The following is a 19,800-nucleotide window of genomic DNA, read 5'->3' as shown; positions in this document are numbered from 1 at the left end:
AGACACAGGCAGGAGCAAGTATGGCCAGAGATCAGTGAGAAGGAAAGAGTAGAGTAGGATAAGTCTGAAGAAGCTGGCAAGAGCCAATTTATGGGAAATCTTGTAGGCCCTGAAAGTTTGGATTTTATTCCACATACAACAAAGTGTTTGCTTTAAAAGGAATCTCCTGACTACTGTGTGGAGAAAGTATAAAATTAAGTCTGGGGCTAGATGGACCCCAAGATCCCTGTCTGGCCCCAATAACTCATGGCAAGCTCCATGGGGTCCTCAGGAGTCCTCTTAGTAACTGTGGCTCCTATATCAACGATGCTCAATAGAAGTATCTGCAAAAACAGAAATGTTCTGTATCTGCATACAAGTGGCTCTTGAACTGGAAATGTGGCTAGCGTGACTGCAGAACTGGATGTTAAATTTTATTCTATATAGACTAATTTATTTACATTTATATAGCCACACGTGGCGAATGGCTATTATATTGGACAGCACAAGGCAACACTGAGCACCGAATGCCTGAGGATTTCTACTCCAAATCCTGAAGGCACGCCCTTCCCCGAATGTTGGGAGAGTGCGAGGCTATGCTGACCCCTAAACGCAAATCCCCACCTGTGCATTTAGTCTTGCCAAGATGGAGAGTCTCATGCGGGCATTCTGAGCTGCTTCTTGTCACTGGGGAAAACCACGTGCACGCAGTGCTGAGGCGCCCCACGCGCGTCCTCAGGGGAAGCCAGGCACTGAGAACAAAGGTTGTGGGACCGCTCTTTCAGGAACGCACCAGCTCCGCGAGCTCGCGGCCGCCAGCGCGGTCCACCCATTGGCGGGAGAGGACTCACAGACCGCAGCTCCTCACCCCGCCTGCTCCGCAGCGGGACCGCGTAGACCTCAGCTCCCTGAGCAGCGCAGGCGGTCCAGGGAAGGAGAGGACCGAGGCAAGCCACCACGCGGGATTAAGGGTTCGGGGACCCCTCGCCGCGCAGCCGCCTCTTTTTCACAGGGATGGGGGCAGGGGTGGCGCCGGCTGTCACCCGCACCGGATCTGCTTCCAGGGCTTGGTTTCGCTTTGCCTGGCTCTTGGCTAGGCCTGGCGTACCACACGGAGCCGAGCAGGTGGCAGCCGAGGAGTGGCGGGGGCTGGAACCTTTAACCCTTTGGGAGCCCCTGCCCTCTCCCAGAGGGCGCGTCCCCGGATCAGGCCCGGTGCCCCGCAGCGCGCGTGGGTCCTGGCTGGCTGGAAGGAGGCCCTGACCTTGCTTTCTCTCCCATGCCAGGTCTGCACAAGGACCATGGGTGCCGCGCTGGGGACAGGCATGCGGCTGGCTCCCTGGCCGGGCCGGGCCTGCGGCGCCCTCCCGCGCTGGGCACCCACCGCGTCCGCCCAAGGCTGCCACTCCAAGCCTGGCCCGGCGCGCCCTGTGCCCCTGAAGAAGCGCGGATACGATGTCACCAGGAACCCTCATCTCAACAAGGTAATGGGCCAGAGGGCAGGACGGCCCGCGTTGCGATCCCGTGGCTGCGGGAAAATTGCGCCCCGCCCCCTGGACCGAGAAAGGATCCTCCCGGGCGCCCTTCCAGCGGTTTTTCTGTTTTTGCCTTGCAGGGGCTTGTTGTGACTTGGTTTGGCTTTCTTGTCCCTCCTCTCCCTTTTATGCGTGGAGAGAGGCGACCAGTAATGCAGGGAGCCTAATTTCTTCTGCAGTAACAACACAGACAGGTTTAGATCCTCGCGGTCAGTCTGACCTGCGATCAGCTCTCCGCTTGATGCTTACTAATTTTATTGGTCTTGGGCAGTTCATTTAACCTGCATGAGCCTAGGTTTCCTTATCTGTAAAAGAGATATAATTGTCTTAGGAATGTCGTGAGATCTAAAGAGAAAATGGGGGTAGAAAATGGGGGTACGTTAGCACAGTGCCTGGTACCCAGTGGGAGAATAAATAAGGTTATGATTATTATTCTGAGAAAAAGATTAATTTGAGAGCAAGGATGGAAAAGTCTAGACTTATAGAAATTTTAGAGCTTGCAGGAGCATTAGGGATCCTAGTTTAAACCTCTTCTTTTACAAAAAACAAGACAAAGGAAACTTGCCCAAGGTCACCAGCTAGTTAGTTCTGGTTCTGCCACTGGAATCCAGATCTCCAGTGCTTTGGTCAAGTTCAACCCACTGCTAGCCCTTTTGTATTTGTTTTTGGGAACAGAGTTTAGTATCTTTGGTTCAGAGGATTGGATGAGAGAAATAGAAGCAACAGACTAAGATTTAGTCCTGTTTTCCCCTACCTCCTCAAATTAACTCACACATCTCATTTAACTTATCTGAGGCTCAACTTTCTCCAGCCTAAAACAGATATTATGATAGACCCACCATTTCTATCTCATTTGGTTATTGTGACAATAAAATGAATCACTGAACTTGAAATCATATTTTAAACTGTATAAAGTGCTGAATAACAATTACTGCAAAATAAATTTTTTTTTATAATTGCTCTGACTCTGGATTGTGAAATTCAGGTGAGGCAATCTGTGTGGAAAAGATGTTTTTGAGAAGTAGGAACAACTATATAATGTGAAGTATTGTGACTGTTTCCTACAGAACTAATAGAAGCAGCTAAGGAAAAAAAAAACAACCTCTATCACATTGGACTCCTGCTCTTTCCAAAAGAAACCTTAAATTGTTTGGACACTACCACTTTCCAAAGTGTTCAAGGTGTTTGTTATCACCTTGAATTACTTTGCTAGTAAGCATTAGAAAATACAAACTGGCCTAAGCACACAAAGGCTCCTTTATCTAAAGAATCTAGAGGAAGGGTTGCAGGCAGGGCTTGAACCAGAAGCCCAGATGGCATTGAGATGCAGATTCTCTCTGGCTCTCTACTCTGCCTCTCTGCAAGGTCAGTTTCATCCTCAAGCTCTATTCAGTGAAATCTCTCACTTCATTATTGCCACAGTCCTCCATCTCCTGTTCTCACATCACATCATCCGGGAATAGAAAGATACTTTTATTCTGGTAGCTCTTGGGGAAGAGAAAATACCCTTTCTCTGACGCCTCAGAAAGCAAATCCTTCTGCCTTATTGACTCTGATTAGATTCTCTCTTCCCATTCCCAAACCAAAACCAATCACCAGTAATTAAAGCCAGTCAGAGCCCACCCCTGGAGTTAAAATAGGGTTTAAGGTAGGGCCACCCACACCATCTGGCTTGGAATAAAGGGAATATGGATCCTCACAGTAAATATGGATAGTGTCATCAGAAGGAGGAGGAATGGATGTAGAAAGCAAAACAATAAATTCCCACTACAGGCTCCAATCATTGTGAAAATAATTGCCTTAGAATTATTGGCATGTTACCAACCAGCATTTATTGCTTTGTTAAGTAGTTAAGAAAATGAAGGAAGATCTTTAAGCCTTTTTTTAAAACCTAGGTTTTGGTCCCCTGAAATCACTCTTACCCCTGTCGTTTGCCTCTGATGTAAATTTTTTTCTCCCAAGTACTATAAATAAGTTGTTGATATGGTTTGGCTGTGTCCCCATCCAAATCTCATCTTGAATTGTAATCCCCATAATCCCCACGTGTTGTGGAAGGAACCCCGTGGGAGGTAATTGAATCACGGGGGTGGTGCCCCCATGCTGTTCTCGTGATAATGAATGAGTTCTCACGAGATCTGATGGTTTTATAAGTGCCTGACACATTTCCCCTGATGGCACTCATTCTCTCTCCTGCCACCCTGTGAAGAGGTGCCATCGCCATGATTGTAAGTTTCTTGAGACCTTTGCAGCCATGTGGAACTGTGAGTCAATCAAACCTCTTTTCCTTATCAATTACCCAGTCTTGGGTATTTCTTCACAGCCGTGTGAGAACCAGACTAATACAGGTGTTATCCATAAATCTAAGGACCTGAACTTTCCATGATGTTAAACAGCATCTTTTATATATTCCTGAAGTCAGTTGATGCTTGTCTGGGATAAGAAGGGTATCTAGAAGGAGGCTGACAGCCTGTTGGCATCCCCTATTCACTCACCCTTGGGGACAGAAGGAGAGCGACAGAGGGAGTACTTCCTGGGAGGTACTGTGAGTGCCCTTCTCTTCCCACTGGAGTGCCACCCTCTGGCTGTTCTGTTGTCCTCCAGGGCTCAGAGAGTCTCCATGGAAGGCTTGAGCCTTGGTACTTTCCATCAGCCAGGTGGGAAGATAGTGCTGAGGTTAAGTAGAACAATGAGGTTATTACTGAGGAAGCAAAATGGAAGTGCAGTTTTGAAAGAGTCTTCAGTGCTGTGCTTAGTGTTCAGGTCTGTGGGTGGATTTTTTTCTGTTAGAAGGAGAGCCCTTCCAGGCCAGATAATAAGATTCATCCACCTGTGTTTGGCATGCGGTAGTGCCTGAAAGATCTAGCAAGGGCATTAATACAAAAATTAACATTAAATTCTTGGAATGTCTTCACTAGATTTGCATCTCATTTCGACAGATTAGGAGTGGCATTTCAGTTGCAGCTGTGTGACAGAGGGTGGTCAGGAGATGGAATTATCTGAGAGAAGAGGTGCCAACCAGGGCAGGCATTGCTGCTATTCTTCATTCACTGGGTTCTGGTACCAGCTCCATCATGCTCTGGCCATGTGATCTGTGATGAATCTCATAAGCTCCTCTGCCCGTGTTACACTACTGCTTTGAGGATCATAGGAGACAGCCCCCACGTGGTAAATATTAGGTGATAATTAGGATGATTTCCATAATGGGGGTAGGAAGGCCCCTCAGAGATGATCTAGTCTGGAATTGTTCAGACTATGAGTTACAAACTATGAGACATGAAATTAGCTTAGTGGATCTACCAGCAATTTTTTTAAAGAAATGTATTTGAAATAGAAAAACAGCAAATTCATTGAAGTTAATAAAGATGGATATTTTATCAGGTCAGCATGTAAAATGACTATTTTTACTGTGGATTGTAGTAACAAAAAGTTTTTGAAAATCATTGTTCTCATCCAACATTTTCATTTTCCAAAGAAAAGACAAGCCAAGGAAGAAGCCAAGCAACTCCACAGAGATTATCATTGGTCATAGAAGTGGACAGAGGCAGCCTGCCTGCTGTATTTGAGTCTACTGAATAATGATGGCAATTCACAACTGCATAGACTGATATAGGCATATTCCTGATGGTGACAGAATTGATACTAGATATTCCAAGCTCCCTCCGGGAGTCTAGATTTTCTAAATGATGCAAATTAACTACACATGAGCTTCTATTTTTCTTTTTAAAACTAATATTCTGCCTTCTAAAATTTATGTAATGACCTCTTCTATTGTCCATACGGATTTGGCAACAGAGTAAATCTTTGGTTATATGACCCCTCTTTTACTCATATTAAATAGGCAACTATCAGCCCCACTTCACAGGGGTACCTTCATAGGAAGATGCCATCCCCATTCCATAAGTGTAGCAACATGTTGATGGGCCATCAACATATTTCTGACCTCCATTTACCTATAGTGTCTTTTAGGAAGAGCCGTCCTATTCTCCACTTGCCAAACTAGATCTGAGTCCCCTCCTATTTGTCTTATCACACTGTTTCCTTCTGGCACTGAGCACACTACTACAATGGCTGCTTGGTTTGCCTTCCACACTAGACCATGAGGACAGAGACTGTCTTGCCACATGGCATTATCTCTGTCTGACTTGAAATGCTCAATAAATATTTGTTCTTTAAATGATTTCAATCATGTCATGGCCCCTTTCCTCTCAACTTCATTAATCTGAATGTCACTACTTCACAGTTAGCCCAATGCTCTTGCTGCCTAAATAAATGCCTACATATGGCCCATCTGAAGGAAATGCACCTGCTTGACTCTCATCTTCCCAGACTTCAGGGCATTTAACTGAAGGGGTGCATTATTTCCCAGAACACACCAATCTTCCCCCTTTGATCCGTGTGCGCCAGCAGTGATTTTTTTTTTTTTTTTTTTTTTGCCATGAAATTCCACTGATCCTTCACCTGCTTCTCTGCAGTTTTTTGATCTCTTGAGCTTGATAGTCAGGGAAAGAATGAATGGAAAGTGTGCTTAGTCAAGTCACCGTGATTGTGGACCAGGACATTTCAGGTAGTGGGGCCTCAGAGACTGCAAGGCACCACGGGTGATGGCCTTCCCAGGTGGACTTGATACATTTAGAGCAGTAAACTTGCAAAGGCTTGATGGACAGTGCTGCAGTGTTGGCTGTACATCTGAGACTGCACAGATTTCAGCTGAATCCCTTCTGTATTCAATGATGATTTATTAGACTTCTACACAGCTAGGATTTGCCTTTGAATAAAGTATATGATTTTGTTCTCTGCTAGCTTAGAACTTGATCTTGTCTTCTTTGGATGAGGGGAGGTTGTTATCATGGACTTGGCTCATCAATCAATCAGGAGATGTTAAGTGTGCTGTATGGATAATTAGAAGTTTATTGGTGATGCCGGAAGGCAGATTACATAATATATCTTCTCGAGACCTCTGCTTCAGGTATGATGTAGAATTGTGCCTTCTAGTTGAGAGAAGCAGTGGATTATTGGGAAAATATTAGCTCCATAAGTGGCAATTTACTCTAGATTTGAGCTTGTGCAATGACTCAGGGCATTGAAGCTCAAATACTGTTCAGATATGTTGGAACAAACTAGCAGAGGCAGGTTGAAATCAAACTCTTTGTTGAATACTGTCCTAGCTTCACAGGATTACTAAGTATTGGTATTGGGGCTTTGTTTTTAGAACAGCGCAAAGAATGTTTATTAGTTGCTACAGGTTAGGCAATGACAACAATGTGAACCCCAGATACAGAGGCTTAAACAAGATAGAAGTATATTTTTCTGTTAGGAACAAGTCTGGGAAAGCAATCATGAGTTGATGTGTGGTTTGACTTTATTTCTCTGCCATCCAGTATGCATTTTACATTTCAAAGTCCAAGATGACAGATCTCACCTCTGCTATCAATTCCACCCAGAAGCCAATTGGGAAGGGGAAATCCCTTTTAAGGGCACAACTTGGAAGTTATAAATATCACTTCTACTTACATTCGGTTGGCCAGAAGTTGGTCATATGCTACATTTAGCTGCAAGAGAACATGGAAAATGTAATCTTTGGCTGGGTACCCATGTATTCAGCTAAAAATTCTACATTATTAAATAAAGGGAAAATGGAAATTGAAGATACTACCACAAAATGTTGATATGAAGCTTTCATTGTTTTACTCTGTCAATTTTACCCCAGCCTTTAAAAATTTATCTGTTTCTCTATATCCCCACTACCATCAGCCTTTTTCACTCCTTTGCCATCTCATATCTAGATTACGCAGGAACCTCTGAATTAATCTCCCAATTTCCAGTCTTCTTCAGTCTTCTCCTCTAGATGCTTAGCTCTTGGTCCTATCCTTAACCACTCTCTTTCTTTCAGACCCCTTATGGAATCCACCAGAAAATCCTGTTGCCCTGTCTTCAGACTAAATCTGGAATCCAGCCCCTGTTCACCATGGGTCCCCAATGATTGAAGCCACCAGCATCTCTCTGCTTAATGCCGGCAGCAGCCTCCTGGCTGGTCTCCTCTTTCCCTTTAGCTCCTCTCATTTATTCTCAACACAATGGCCAGGGTGATTTCTTTTAAAACTAAGTTTCAACATGTCACTCTTTGCTTAAAACCTGGCCACATCCAAGTCTTCACGATGCCTTTCACATTGACGCTCTCTAACTTCATCTCTTGCTACTCTTCTCTGCCTCACTCACTGCCCCATCCCCATTGGCCTCCTCAGTCAGTTGTGCTCCTACCCAGACTTTGCACTGACTGATCCTCCTTCCTAGAGCACACCACCCCTCCATAGCCACATAGTTAACTCCCTCCCTTTTTCAAAGTTTCTTGCTTTCTCAATAAAAGCTGCTTTGACCAATGCATGTGAAGTCATGAACAGTCCTTTCAACCTTCTTGCTCCCCCCTACACATCCTACTTTCCCCCATAGTATTTGACACTTCCTCATATGCTATCTAACTGCTTAGTATGTCTATTGCTTATTGTCTGTTCACTTAAGATCCACTTAGGTAGGGACTTTTTCTGTTTGTTCATTGATGTATCACAGGTACTTAGTTGGTGCTCGTAAGCAGTTAGTGAATGAGCGAGTCATTCAAAGAGACATCTGCTAAGGCTCCCTCCTCTCATCTCTTCCCTTCCCCCTGCCTTTTGCCAAGGCCCCTTCTTTCACCCTGGTGACTCTCATCCCCCAGTGTCCCCATCTGTGCTGTTGACATGCCCATCTGGAGTGTGTATACATCTTACATCAGCCCTTTGGGCGCCCAGAGGCCCACTACAGAATGAAGTGCTGGAGGAGCACAGCACAGAGATATTAACTGTTTATCTCCAGCTTTAAGCAGAGCCCAGGAAAGAAGGAGCTCCTATTCAGAAGACACAGGTGATGCCTTGGAACCAGAGGTGGACAAGGACAATTCTCAAGCCCACGGAAAACACAAAAGGAGATGTTTAGGGAATAGACCAGAGGTAGGAGACCCCAGCATCTGTCAGCATCTCCAACTTCCTGGAACTCCCACCCTCCACTCTGAGTCCTTGGAGACTTCATCCCTGCTTGGAATTTCTGTATTTCCACTCTTCTGTAGGACCCCTATAAAAGTAAAAGGAAACCACTCAGAGCCTCCTCTCCCAGGGGTCTGAAAATCAAGGAAGTATGGAATGGGGTGCCCGGAACACAAGAGGGAGATTTGCTGTTCCTGGAACCTGAAGATGATACTCAGAAAGTGTTTTCTCATAGGCATGTTGTAAATAATTGAATCATCCTCCAAGGAAAGTATATCGTGTTAAGTAAGCATTTGTGTAATCATTATTAAGACTTTAGAAACATTGGCTTATGTTAATGAATGCTTAATTCAAATTGCAAAATACTAAGTAGACTGTATATTCATGAATGTTATTGTAAAAAGATTTAAATATTAAAGGGCTTGGAAGTAAATGTGTGAATATGATTGTGTTATGTCAGTGAGATTATGGGAGATTTATTTCCTCTTTATGTACTTTTCCTTTAATGTTCCATTTTCTTTTCAATTTTAGGTTACAGTTTCTGTTGGGAATTGTTTCTAGAGCCAAGTAAGTAATACTCAGACCAACTTTGGGAAGCTGGCCCATCTGTAACATATAGGTGGAGATCCCTCTGAAGTAGTCTCCTTTCAAGCTTTTATTATCAGTTATCTTCTAGAGGCAATAAAGTAATAACAAAATGTTAACAGAGGAGCCTGCTGCCTGTTCTAAAAGCAGTTGTAAACAGCGATATCTAGATTACGTCAGCAGCAGCGCTGAAGGGTAAATCCCATACAGAAATATGTGTTTTGCCCAGACCTGGGCCAACTGACATCTTAAGTCAGTCTAAGTCTGGGCTCCATATATGGCGTTTTTTTGGACACTTTGAGGCTCATCTCTAGTCTCCCTGTTTCCAATTTCTCCTGGCCTTTGTGGACCCTGAGGTTTATGGCCTTATTTTACTTCACATTTTTGTCATTTCTACCAAAGGTTTCTTTTTATCATCTACTCTCTTCTTTCCAAATGTCAGTATTATAGTGAGAGGGGGGAAAAAGGCCTTTTGATTTCTATGGCCATTGCAAAAGGATCACTAATGTGCAGCACTTTTGTTTGCAAAGACATGGATTACAGTCAGTTTCAAAAACCTTCACTTTGATGTGTAGAAAGTATATCGGGAAATCCTTTGGGGTGGTATCCGACTGCCTCTCTGATGCAGAGCACAAAAGATGCTCTATGATTGTGATGAAAATGTGATGGATATCCTACAGTTGGGGGTGCCGAGGTCAGTGGTTAAAAGCATGCATTCATTTTGTATCTGAAAGGTTGCCATGCAGCCCAGTTAAAACACAATTCCTACCAAAAGGACACAGTAAAGAGTAAAATGTACCCAGTCATTTGAGGAGAGGGATTTTTGATAGATCCACAGCTTTTCAGAAACCTGAATAAGAGAAAACCAAAGCTGCATTGGCTTTCTAAAAGTGATTCTTGAAAACTAGAGGGACTTTAGAAGATACAGTTCAATGATCAGCAACTTAAGATTATTATTTTTTAAAAGCATTTTGTCTTGATTCTGTGTCATCGTTTAGTAGTGAGCTACATGAAGCCCATTACTTAATTGGTCCTGAAACATCTTCCTCTGTGGTGTGGAATTCTGGAGAAGGCAGGCTCTGTTGATTCCTTTGTTTCATTATATTTTGCTTTGCTCTTTTAGAAAACTGAAGGAGGGAGTCCACATCTCTACAAATCGGCATAGCTTCTGAGTTTTGAGGCTGCCCAGGGACTTCCCCAACAGGAGAGGGATTGCCAAGTGTACAGTGGAGCTAGGGTTCCAGTCAAAATAGACATTCTCCATTCTTCTTTCTCTGGTTTTGAAAGAGGTGTTGAAGATTTCAATCCAGATTCCTATTATACTGAGTTTTCTTTGGTAACGTTATGGAGGGAAGTCAAGTAATAACAGTTAATGTTTTTAGGACATACAGTGTGCCAGGAATTGTTTTAAGCAGTTTATATATGTTAACCCATTTAATACAATACCACAACATTCTGAGGTAGACACTGTTACTATCTTATTCCTGTTTTAAATTTTATTTTCATTTTTATTTTTTTAGAGACAGGGTCTTACTCTGTCACCCAGGCTGGAGTGCAGTCGCACAATCATAGTTCACTGCAGCCTTGAACTCTTGGGCTCAAGTGATCCTCCCACCTCAGCCACCCAAGCAGCTGGGACTACAGGGGCAAGCTACCATGCTCAGCTAATTAAAAAAAAAAAAAATTTAATTTTCTGTGGAGACAAGGTCTCGTTATGTTGGCCAGGCTGGTCTTGAACTCCTGGCCTCAAGTGGTCCTCCCACCTCAGCCTCTCAGACACTGTAATTGTTCTTATATTACAGATGAGAAAACTGAGGCATAAGGTTAGCTAACTTGCCCTAGGTCATAAAACTCATAGTAGCAGAACTGAGTCTTGAACCCAGGCCATCTGATTTTACGGCTCATCCCCTATGCTGCACTAACACTTCTAGTGTGCAGGTTCCCTCTTACTTGGGACTAGTGCATGAAGTCTGATGTGCTGTGGCCTTTCCAGAGAAATAACTAGTGTATTCCCTGTTCCCTACTGTGGACTTCTGACTAGCTTTTTTCACTTCCACTGGCTCTGTTAAAATTGTAGATTCTTAGAGCTGGGGAGAACTTTATAGATCACTGGATGCCTTTTTCTCTCCTTTAACTTTGTGTAATTCTCCCAAGACTCATTTGTTTGTTTAATTTATTCAATAGTCATTTTCTGAGTTCCTGTTTAGTCTTAGGCAGTGGAGACACCGTGGTCAATACAATACAATACTCTGCCTTGAAGGAGCTTATAGTGTAAGAGGGGTGCAGGTGAGGACCAGTTAGTAAGGGGCAGTTCTAATTCAGCGGGTAGATGTAAGGAGAGGTGCATTCATACAAGTGCTATGGAAGCATGGAAGAGAGGTGCAGAAACACTTCCAATGGCAGTGCTGGCAAAGCTGACACCCGTGGAAGTGTCAGAGGTGGTAGATGAAGATGGTGGAGGAGAAGCTATTTAGGTCAGCTCATGAGAGAGAATGGCATTGTCTCTAAGTATAGTCACCCATTACTTTTGTAGCTCTTTGTGCAGAAATTGAGCAATAGACATGGACCCTGTAAGAGACCTCATCTTCAAAGACCTAAATAATATCATGACATTTCTAATTCCACAAATAGAACTAAAGACATCTCTCCAGTACTTTGACATGCTCTTTGGTTTCGTTCTTTCCCTCACTTTTGTGTTGCACTGTGCCTGGGTGCCCCATCCACACTGGGTCCACTTAAAAACTTTGGCATGCTTCAGGGTTCAGCATCTCCAGGGTCACCTCCGCTATGATGCCCTCCTCGATAATGCCACATGGCAGTGACTTATTCATCCTCTATATTCCTTTGGCATGTAGCATTTGTAGTAGTCATGGCTCTTTCCACATTTGGCCTCAGTGTACATTTATTAGCACATGTATCGCCATCATGTGCATGTGTTTTCTTCAGATCCAGGAGACTGTCATGGGCATCTCATAGCCAGCATGCAATTCCTTCCACATAGTATAACCTCAATAAAAAATTAGTTACATGAATTACTTCTACATTCCCTTCTCCTTGACGTATCAGAAACTATATGGTGAAGACTGATGATATACCAGCCCCATCTGTCAGCTCTTTAGAAAAGATGGTGAAAATCTTGACCTGACACTCTTTTAGATCACTCCATGGGGATTGGAGAATTTTGAAAGCCACAAAAAATCTTTTATTTCATCATACAAATTTTGGAAATATATTTCTTTAAGAGAGTTTTCTGCTCTGATGCTGTGCCAGGTGCACTTCATCTAAAGAACAGCATCTTTGTGATGAGATTATCAATTCTCATCCGTGCGTTGCTTTAAAGACATTAAATTTAGACCTGTTCTAACTTGCAACAGGTTAGAGGATTTGGGGAGTAAAGGAAAGCAGTCAGCTAGCATCAATTTTGTGTGACCCCCTCAAGGGGCATAGCCTGTGACCAGGTATTAGGCAGCAGAGCTCAAAGGCTAAAAATCGAGGGAATTAGAGTCAGAAAAATCTAAGATTCCAATCCCAGCTCTGCCATTCACTAGATATGGGATATTTCTCTGAATCTCCATTTCCTTGTCTGTGAAAGGGATGACAATAAAACATATCTACTTGACAAGTTGCTATAATGATTAAGTGAAGTAATGTATGTAAAGCAGATGGTAAGTGTCCAATTAGTTCTTGATTAATCTACATCCTAAAGCTTCTGTTCCATTCCTAACACATTGTAAAGCCCTGTGTGGGCTGCAGAAGTCACAGATGTGATAGAGTTTAGATCTGGTACATGCCCCCTGAAAGCATCCAGTCCAGAAGGAGAGGGGAAGACTGAAGGATCAAACTCATTCCCCATGGCCATGGGCTACATCTAATTTTGGCAGACTTGACAGGAGAAGAGTGAGTCAGAGAAAAGGCAGACTGGGTGGAGACTTCAGTGATTTCCCAGCACTGGATAGAGCTTAAGCCTGGATAATCTAGACATTTGCCTGAGAGAAGCTTAAATTAAAATGTCACTAGCAGCAGAAATTCAAGCATCATTTAAAGAGCTAGTAGTTCTGGAAGTTGAAGCTGGTGTTGAAGATAGTGGACATCATCAGTAGTCTCAGGATTTTGTCCCAACATTTTGGCACATTCTAACCAAGGTTTAAAAACCAACTTAAAAAAATAGATCCAGCTAAATTTGGATCTATCGATCAATTGATCCATCCATCCATTCAGCTATCATCTATGTCTCTATCTGTCTACCTTCCTGCCTGTCACCATTATAAGGCTCCCAGTCTCATGAGATTCTGATAGGGAGACAGCAAGTTAAGAGAATGTCTACCATGGGAATTTAGGATAAAAGTTAAAATGTTGTTTCATAGCCAGCTAAATAGGGCATGGCTGGGCCAACTTCACCCAGCTAGCAGTTAGACTGGGCAGGATGTTTTAAGATAGTCTCCATCCACACTGCCACGGGTAGTTAATAAATACTTGCATACATAATGTGAACCAAACTTTTCTCCTCTGTTGGAACACAAGATGATAATCCCCCCAGAAGACAAAGAGGTCATCTTGACTAGCATTTTGGCTTTGGGCAGATAATATCCTAGCATTTTATCACTATTCTACATAAGTTTTCAGAGGTCCTGAGGGGTTGATGTCCTGTCCAGGAAGTAGGTGGTGAAGGGGAACTCCCTCCTTGAGTGATGTCTGTCTCTTCTACCTACCATCTTTGAAAGGTAGCTCTTTGCCTGCCATCTTGAAATAGGGTCTTGAATCAGCCTCAGTCAACTTAGGCAGAGGGCTTTTGAGTCTTTCCATACAAAAACTTGAATATTAAAACAATGCAGATGAAGTGCTTTAATATTAAACAATGTATGTTGCAAACCTAAGCAACTGTTGAGGTAGCTCCTGCTGTTGCTCCTGTGTGTCCATTTCTGATGACTCTGTAAGTTCCCAGTTGCCACCCTCCTTTTGAATTTTATGTATTTCTTTGCAGTAACATGATCTTGAAAACATTCCACAAACTGACAGAAAGCTTAGCCTTCATGTCATAGTCTCCTTTCTTATCTCTTTTACTTTTGGTCTATTCTAGGCAGTAGATATTTGTTTTGACTGGTAAAATCACTTGAGGTCACAAGGACAGTGAATAGCAATGCAGTTGCTGTTGATGAAACAGGAGTAGAGATGGTTGGTGTAGAGAAAAACCTATTAATAGCCGTTTTTAGAAACAGACTTTTAAATCCACCCATCAGAGCTGAAAGATTTCCCCTGTTCTCACACTCCCAGAGCTGGCAGCAGCTTCTCCTCACATCTGAGAAGCCTCTGGAGATGCCTAGCCATGCTTGTGGGAGATGATGGCATCGGTGCCAGTGGGGCAGCTGGTCAGGTGGTGCCAGGAGCGAGGGCCTGCCAAGCAGAGGGGCAGTCCTGCCTCTGGTAACTGGCTTTGACTGCAGGACTGGAGGGTCCAAGCATCCTCAGCCGCTTTCTTGTTAACTGAGCTATTCAATGTTCTGTGATCTACTACTGTCAACTGGACAAAGAGTCAGCTGCCTTCTCTGGGGCTCAAAATTACTGGCACAATCACATTAAAAATAATAACAATCACTTATATAATGTCTACTGTGCCAGTTACTCTTATAGATGTGTTACATATATTATTTGCAAGCAGAGGAAAAATTGCAGGCTGAGTGCAGTGGCTCACATCTATAATCCCAGCATTTTGAGAGGCCGAGGCAGGTGGATCACTTGACCTCAGGAGTTCGAGACCAGGCTGGACAACATGATGTAACCCCATCTCTACTAAAAATACAAAAATTAGCTGGGCTGGTGGCGCATGCCTGTAATCCTAGCTACTAGGGTGGCTGAGGCAGGAAAATCGCTTGAACTCAGGAGGCGGAGGTTGCAGTACGCCAAGATCGCGCCCTGCACTCCAGCCTGGGTGACAGCATGACACTGTCGCAAAAAAAAAATTTGTGAAGAAGGTAAACTTTGCCTATATCTCTCCCATCTCCTGTTTTCATGGCCTCTTCTTCCTTAAAGACCACCTCATATATGAGGCATATCCTGAGGTTCTTCATGGTACCCCTGAGATGCCGAGGGTTGCCAACCTAGGAAGACCTATTCATCTTACATTATCCTGCTTCCTGTCCTAGAACTCATGTCTTCTTTACTTGCATCCCTGAATCCCTGTCCGTCCATCCATCCACCCAATGTTTATCGAGCACCTGCTATCTTCTAGGCACTGTGAGGTATTGAGAATAACATCATAAGCTTGCCAGCTATGATTCTTATTATTGAGTGTACAATCTAGTGAGAAAGACAGATAATAAATAAGTGAACAAACAACATTATGAAGATGATGATTTTTTTTTTTTCTAAAGGAAAATGATACCTCAGGAGTCTTTCTTCTAGTTTGGCCACAAGTTAATACCATGGCAAGCATGTAATTGTGCACTGCAAGGCTACATTATCTTTTTTTTATTATACTGAAGTTCTGGGATACATGTGCAGAATGTGCAGGTTTATTATATAGGTATAAATGTGCCATGGTGGTTTGCTGCACCCATCAACCCATCACTTACATTAGGTATTTCTGGTAATGCTCTCCCTCCCCTTGCCCCCCACCCCCCCCCCCGACAGGCCCCAATGTGTGATATTCCCCTCTTTGTGTCCATGTGTTCTCATTGTTCAACTCCCACTTATGAGTGAGAACATGCGGTATTTGGTTTTCTGTTCCTGTGTTAGTTTGCTGAGAATGATGGCTTCCAGCTTCAATCATGTCCCTGCAAAGGACACAATCTCATTCTTTTTTATGGCTGCATAGTATTCCATGGTATATATGTGCCACATTTTCTTTTTTTTTTTTTTTTTTAATTTATGAAGTATTTATTGATCATTCTTGGGTGTTTCTCGGAGAGGGGGATGTGGCAGGGTCATAGGATGATAGTGGAGAGAAGGTCAGGAGATAAACACATGAACAAAGGTCTCTGGTTTTCCTAGGCAGAGGTCCCTGCGGCCTTCTGCAGTGTTTGTGCCCCTGGGTACTTGAGATTAGGGAGTGGTGATGACTCTTAAAGAGCATGCTGCCTTCAAGCATGTGTTTAACAAAGCACATCTTGCACCGCCCTTAATCCATTTAACCCTGAGTTGACACAGCACATGTTTCAGAGAGCAGGGGGCTGGGGGCAAGGCCATAGATCAACAGCATCCCAAGGCAGAAGAATTTCTCCTAGTCAGAACAAAATGGAGTCTCCTATGCCCACCTCTTTCTACACAGACACAGCAACAATCTGATCTCTCCTTCCTTTCCCCACACTTCCCCCGCTTCTTTTCAACAAAACCGCCATCGTCCTCATGGCCCGCTTCCGATGGTCGCTGTCTCTTCGGAGCTGTTGGGTACACCTCCCAGACAGGGCGGCCGGGCAGAGGCGCTCCTCACCTCCCAGACAGGGCGGCGGGGCAGAGGCGCTCCTCACTTCCCAGACGAGGCTGCCGGGCAGAGGCGCTCCTCACCTTCCAGACGGGGCGGCCGGGCAGAGACGCTCCTCACCTCCCAGACGGGGCGGCCGGGCAGAGGCGCTCCTCACTTCCTCCCAGACGGGGTGGCAGCCAGGCAGAGGCGCTCCTCACCTCCCAGACGGGGCAGCCGGGCAGAGGCGCTCCTCACCTCCCAGACGGGGCAGCCGGGCAGAGGCGCTCCTCACTTCCCAGAGGGGGCGGCTGGGCAGAGACGCTCCTCACTTCCTCCCAGACGGGGTGGCGGCCAGGCAGAGGCACTCCTCACCTCCCAGACAGGGCGGCCAGGCAGAGGCGCTCCTCACTTCCTCCCAGACGGGGTGGCTGCCGGGCAGAGGCGCTCCTCACTTCCCAGACGGTGTGGCGGCTGGGCAGAGGCGCTCCTCACTTCCCAGATGGGGCAGCCAGGCAGAGGCGCTCCTCACTTCCTCCCAGACGGGGTGGCGGCCAGGCAGAGGCACTCCTCACTTCCCAGACGGGGTGGCCGGGCAGAGGCGCTCCTCACTTCCCAGACGGGGCGGCCGGCCAGAGGTGCTCCTCACTTCCTCCCAGATGGGGTGGCGGCCGGGCAGAGGCGCTCCTCACCTCCCAGACGGGGCGGCCGGGCAGAGGCTCTCCTCACCTCCCAGACGGGGTGGCCAGGCAGAGGCGCTCCTCACTTCCCATATGGGGTGGCGGCCGGGCAGAGGCGCTCGTCACTTCCCAGATGGGGCAGCCGGGCAGAGGCGCTCCTCACTTCCTCCCAGACGGGGTGGCGGCCAGGCAGAGGCGCTCCTCACCTCCCAGATGGGGCGGCTGGGCAGAGACGCTCCTCACCTCCCAGACGGGGCGGCCGGGCAGAGGCACTCCTCACTTCCTCCCAGACGGGGTGGCAGCCAGGCAGAGGCGCTCCTCACCTCCCAGACGGGGCGGCCGGGCAGAGGCGCTCCTCACTTCCCAGAGGGGGTGGCCGGGCAGAGGCGCTCCTCCCTTCCCAGATGGGGCGGCCGGGCAGAGACGCTCCTCACTTCCTCCCAGACGGGGTGGCGGCCAGGCAGAGGCACTCCTCACCTCCCAGACAGGGCGGCCGGGCAGAGGCGCTCCTCACTTCCTCCCAGACGGGGTGGCGGCCAGGCAGAGGCGCTCCTCACCTCCCAGACGGGGTGGCCAGGCAGAGGCGCTCCTCACTTCCCAGACGGTGTGGCGGCTGGGCAGAGGCGCTCCTCACTTCCCAGATGGGGCAGCCAGGCAGAGGCGCTCCTCACTTCCTCCCAGACGGGGTGGCGGCCAGGCAGAGGCACTCCTCACTTCCCAGACGGGGTGGCCGGGCAGAGGCGCTCCTCACTTCCCAGACGGGGCGGCCGGACAGAGGTGCTCCTCACTTCCTCCCAGATGGGGTGGCGGCCGGGCAGAGGCGCTCCTCACCTCCCAGACGGGGCGGCCGGGCAGAGGCTCTCCTCACCTCCCAGACGGGGTGGCCGGGCAGAGGCGCTCCTCACTTCCCATACGGGGTGGCGGCCGGGCAGAGGCGCTCCTCACTTCCCAGATGGGGCGGCCGGGCAGAGGCGCTCCTCACTTCCCAGATGGGGCAGCCAGGCAGAGGTGCCCCTCACTTCCTCCCAGACGGGGTGGCGGCCAGGCAGAGGCGCTCCTCACCTCCCAGACAGGGCGGCCGGGCAGAGGTGCTCCTCACTTCCTCCCAGACGGAGTGGCAGCCGGGCAGAGGCGCTCCTCACCTCCCAGATGGGGCGGCCGGGCAGAGGCACTCCTCACTTCCCAGACGGGGCGGCCAGGCAGAGGCACTCCTCACCTCCCAGACGGGCCGGCCGGGCAGAGGCGCTCCTCACTTCCCAGACGTTGGGTGACTGGGCAGAGGCACTCCTCACTTCCCAGACAGGGCAGCCGGGCAGAGGCTCTCCTCACATCCCAGACGATGGGCGGCCGGGCAGAGACGTTCCTCACTTCCTATATGGGACGGCAGCCGGGCAGAGGCGCTCCTCGCTTCCCAGATGGGGCGGCCGGGCAGAGGGGCTCCTCACATCCCAGACGATGGGCGGCCAGGCAGAGACGCTCCTCACTTCCTAGACAGGGTGGCAGCGGGGCAGAGGCTGTAATCTTAGCACTTTAAGAGGCCAAGGCAGGAGGCTGATAGGTGGAGGTTGTAGCGAGCTGAGATCACGCCACTGCACTCCAGCCTGAGCACCATTGAGCATTGAGTGAGCGAGACTCCGTCTGCAATCCCAGCACCTCGGGAGGCCGAGGCAGGCAGATCACTCGAGGCCAGGAGCTGGAGACCAGCCCGGTCAACACAGCGAAACCCTGTCTCCACCAAAAATACAAAAACCATTCAGGCGTGGCGGCGCATGCCTGCAGTCCCAGGCACTCGGCAGGCCGAGGCAGGAGAGTCACAGGAGCCCGAGGCAGGGAGGTTGCAGCGAGCCGAGATCACGGCAGCACAGTCCAGCTTTGGCAACAGAGGGAGACCGAAAAAAGAAGGAAAGAGAGGGAGAGACGGGAGAGGGAGACGGGAGAGGGAGAGGCCACATTTTCTTTACCCAGCCTATCACTGATGGGCATTTGGGTTGGTTCCAAGTCTTTGTTATTGTGAATAGTGCTGCAGTAAACATACATGTGCATGTGTCTTTATAGCAGAATGATTTATAATCCTTTGCATATATACCCAGTAATATTGCTGGGTCAAATGGTATTTTTAATTCTAGATCCTTAAAGAATCCCCACACTGTCTTCCACAATGGTTAAATTAATTTACACTCCCAACAAGAGTGTAAAAGCGTTCCTATTTCTCCACAACCTCTCCAGCATCTGTTGTTTCCTGACTTTTTAATGATTGCCATTCTAACTGGCATGAGAAGATATCTGACTGTAGTTTTAAGTTGCATTTCTCTAATGACCACTGATCATGAGCTTTTTTTTTTTTTTATGTCTTTATCGGCCCCATTAATGTCTTTTGAGAAGTGTCTGTTCATATCCTTTACCCACTTTTTGATGGGGTTGTTTGATTTTTCTTGTAAATTTTTTTATTATACTTTAAGTTTTAGGGTACATGTGCACAACGTGCAGGTTTGTTACACATGTATCCATGTGCCATGTTGGTGTGCTGCACCCATTAACTCGTCATTTAACATTAGGTATATCTCCTAATGCTATCCCTCCCCCCTCCCCCCACCCCATAACAGGCCCCGGTG

The 19,800-nt window shown here is 46.9% G+C and overlaps 1 protein-coding gene across 2 annotated transcripts in view; it reads left to right on the top strand.

Annotated features, from left to right (window-relative positions):
* The first annotated feature begins 613 nt into the window (after positions 1 to 613).
* Positions 614 to 19,800, top strand: part of ME3 (malic enzyme 3) — a 231,982-nt gene continuing 212,795 nt past the window's right edge. For both annotated transcript variants that reach the window (XM_054438021.2, XM_063671305.1), the window contains exons 1-2: positions 614 to 926; positions 1,266 to 1,463. In XM_054438021.2, coding sequence (XP_054293996.2) covers positions 1,281 to 1,463 — 183 coding nt within the window. In that variant the 5' untranslated portion in view covers positions 614 to 926; positions 1,266 to 1,280. The remainder of the gene's footprint in view (positions 927 to 1,265; positions 1,464 to 19,800) is intronic.

Source organism: Pongo pygmaeus, chromosome 9, assembly GCF_028885625.2.
Source record: "Pongo pygmaeus isolate AG05252 chromosome 9, NHGRI_mPonPyg2-v2.0_pri, whole genome shotgun sequence".
NCBI classification, from domain to species: domain Eukaryota; kingdom Metazoa; phylum Chordata; class Mammalia; order Primates; family Hominidae; genus Pongo; species Pongo pygmaeus.
The sequence above is the reverse complement of the archived record's forward strand: the minus strand, read 5'-3'. Positions and strand labels throughout refer to the sequence as shown.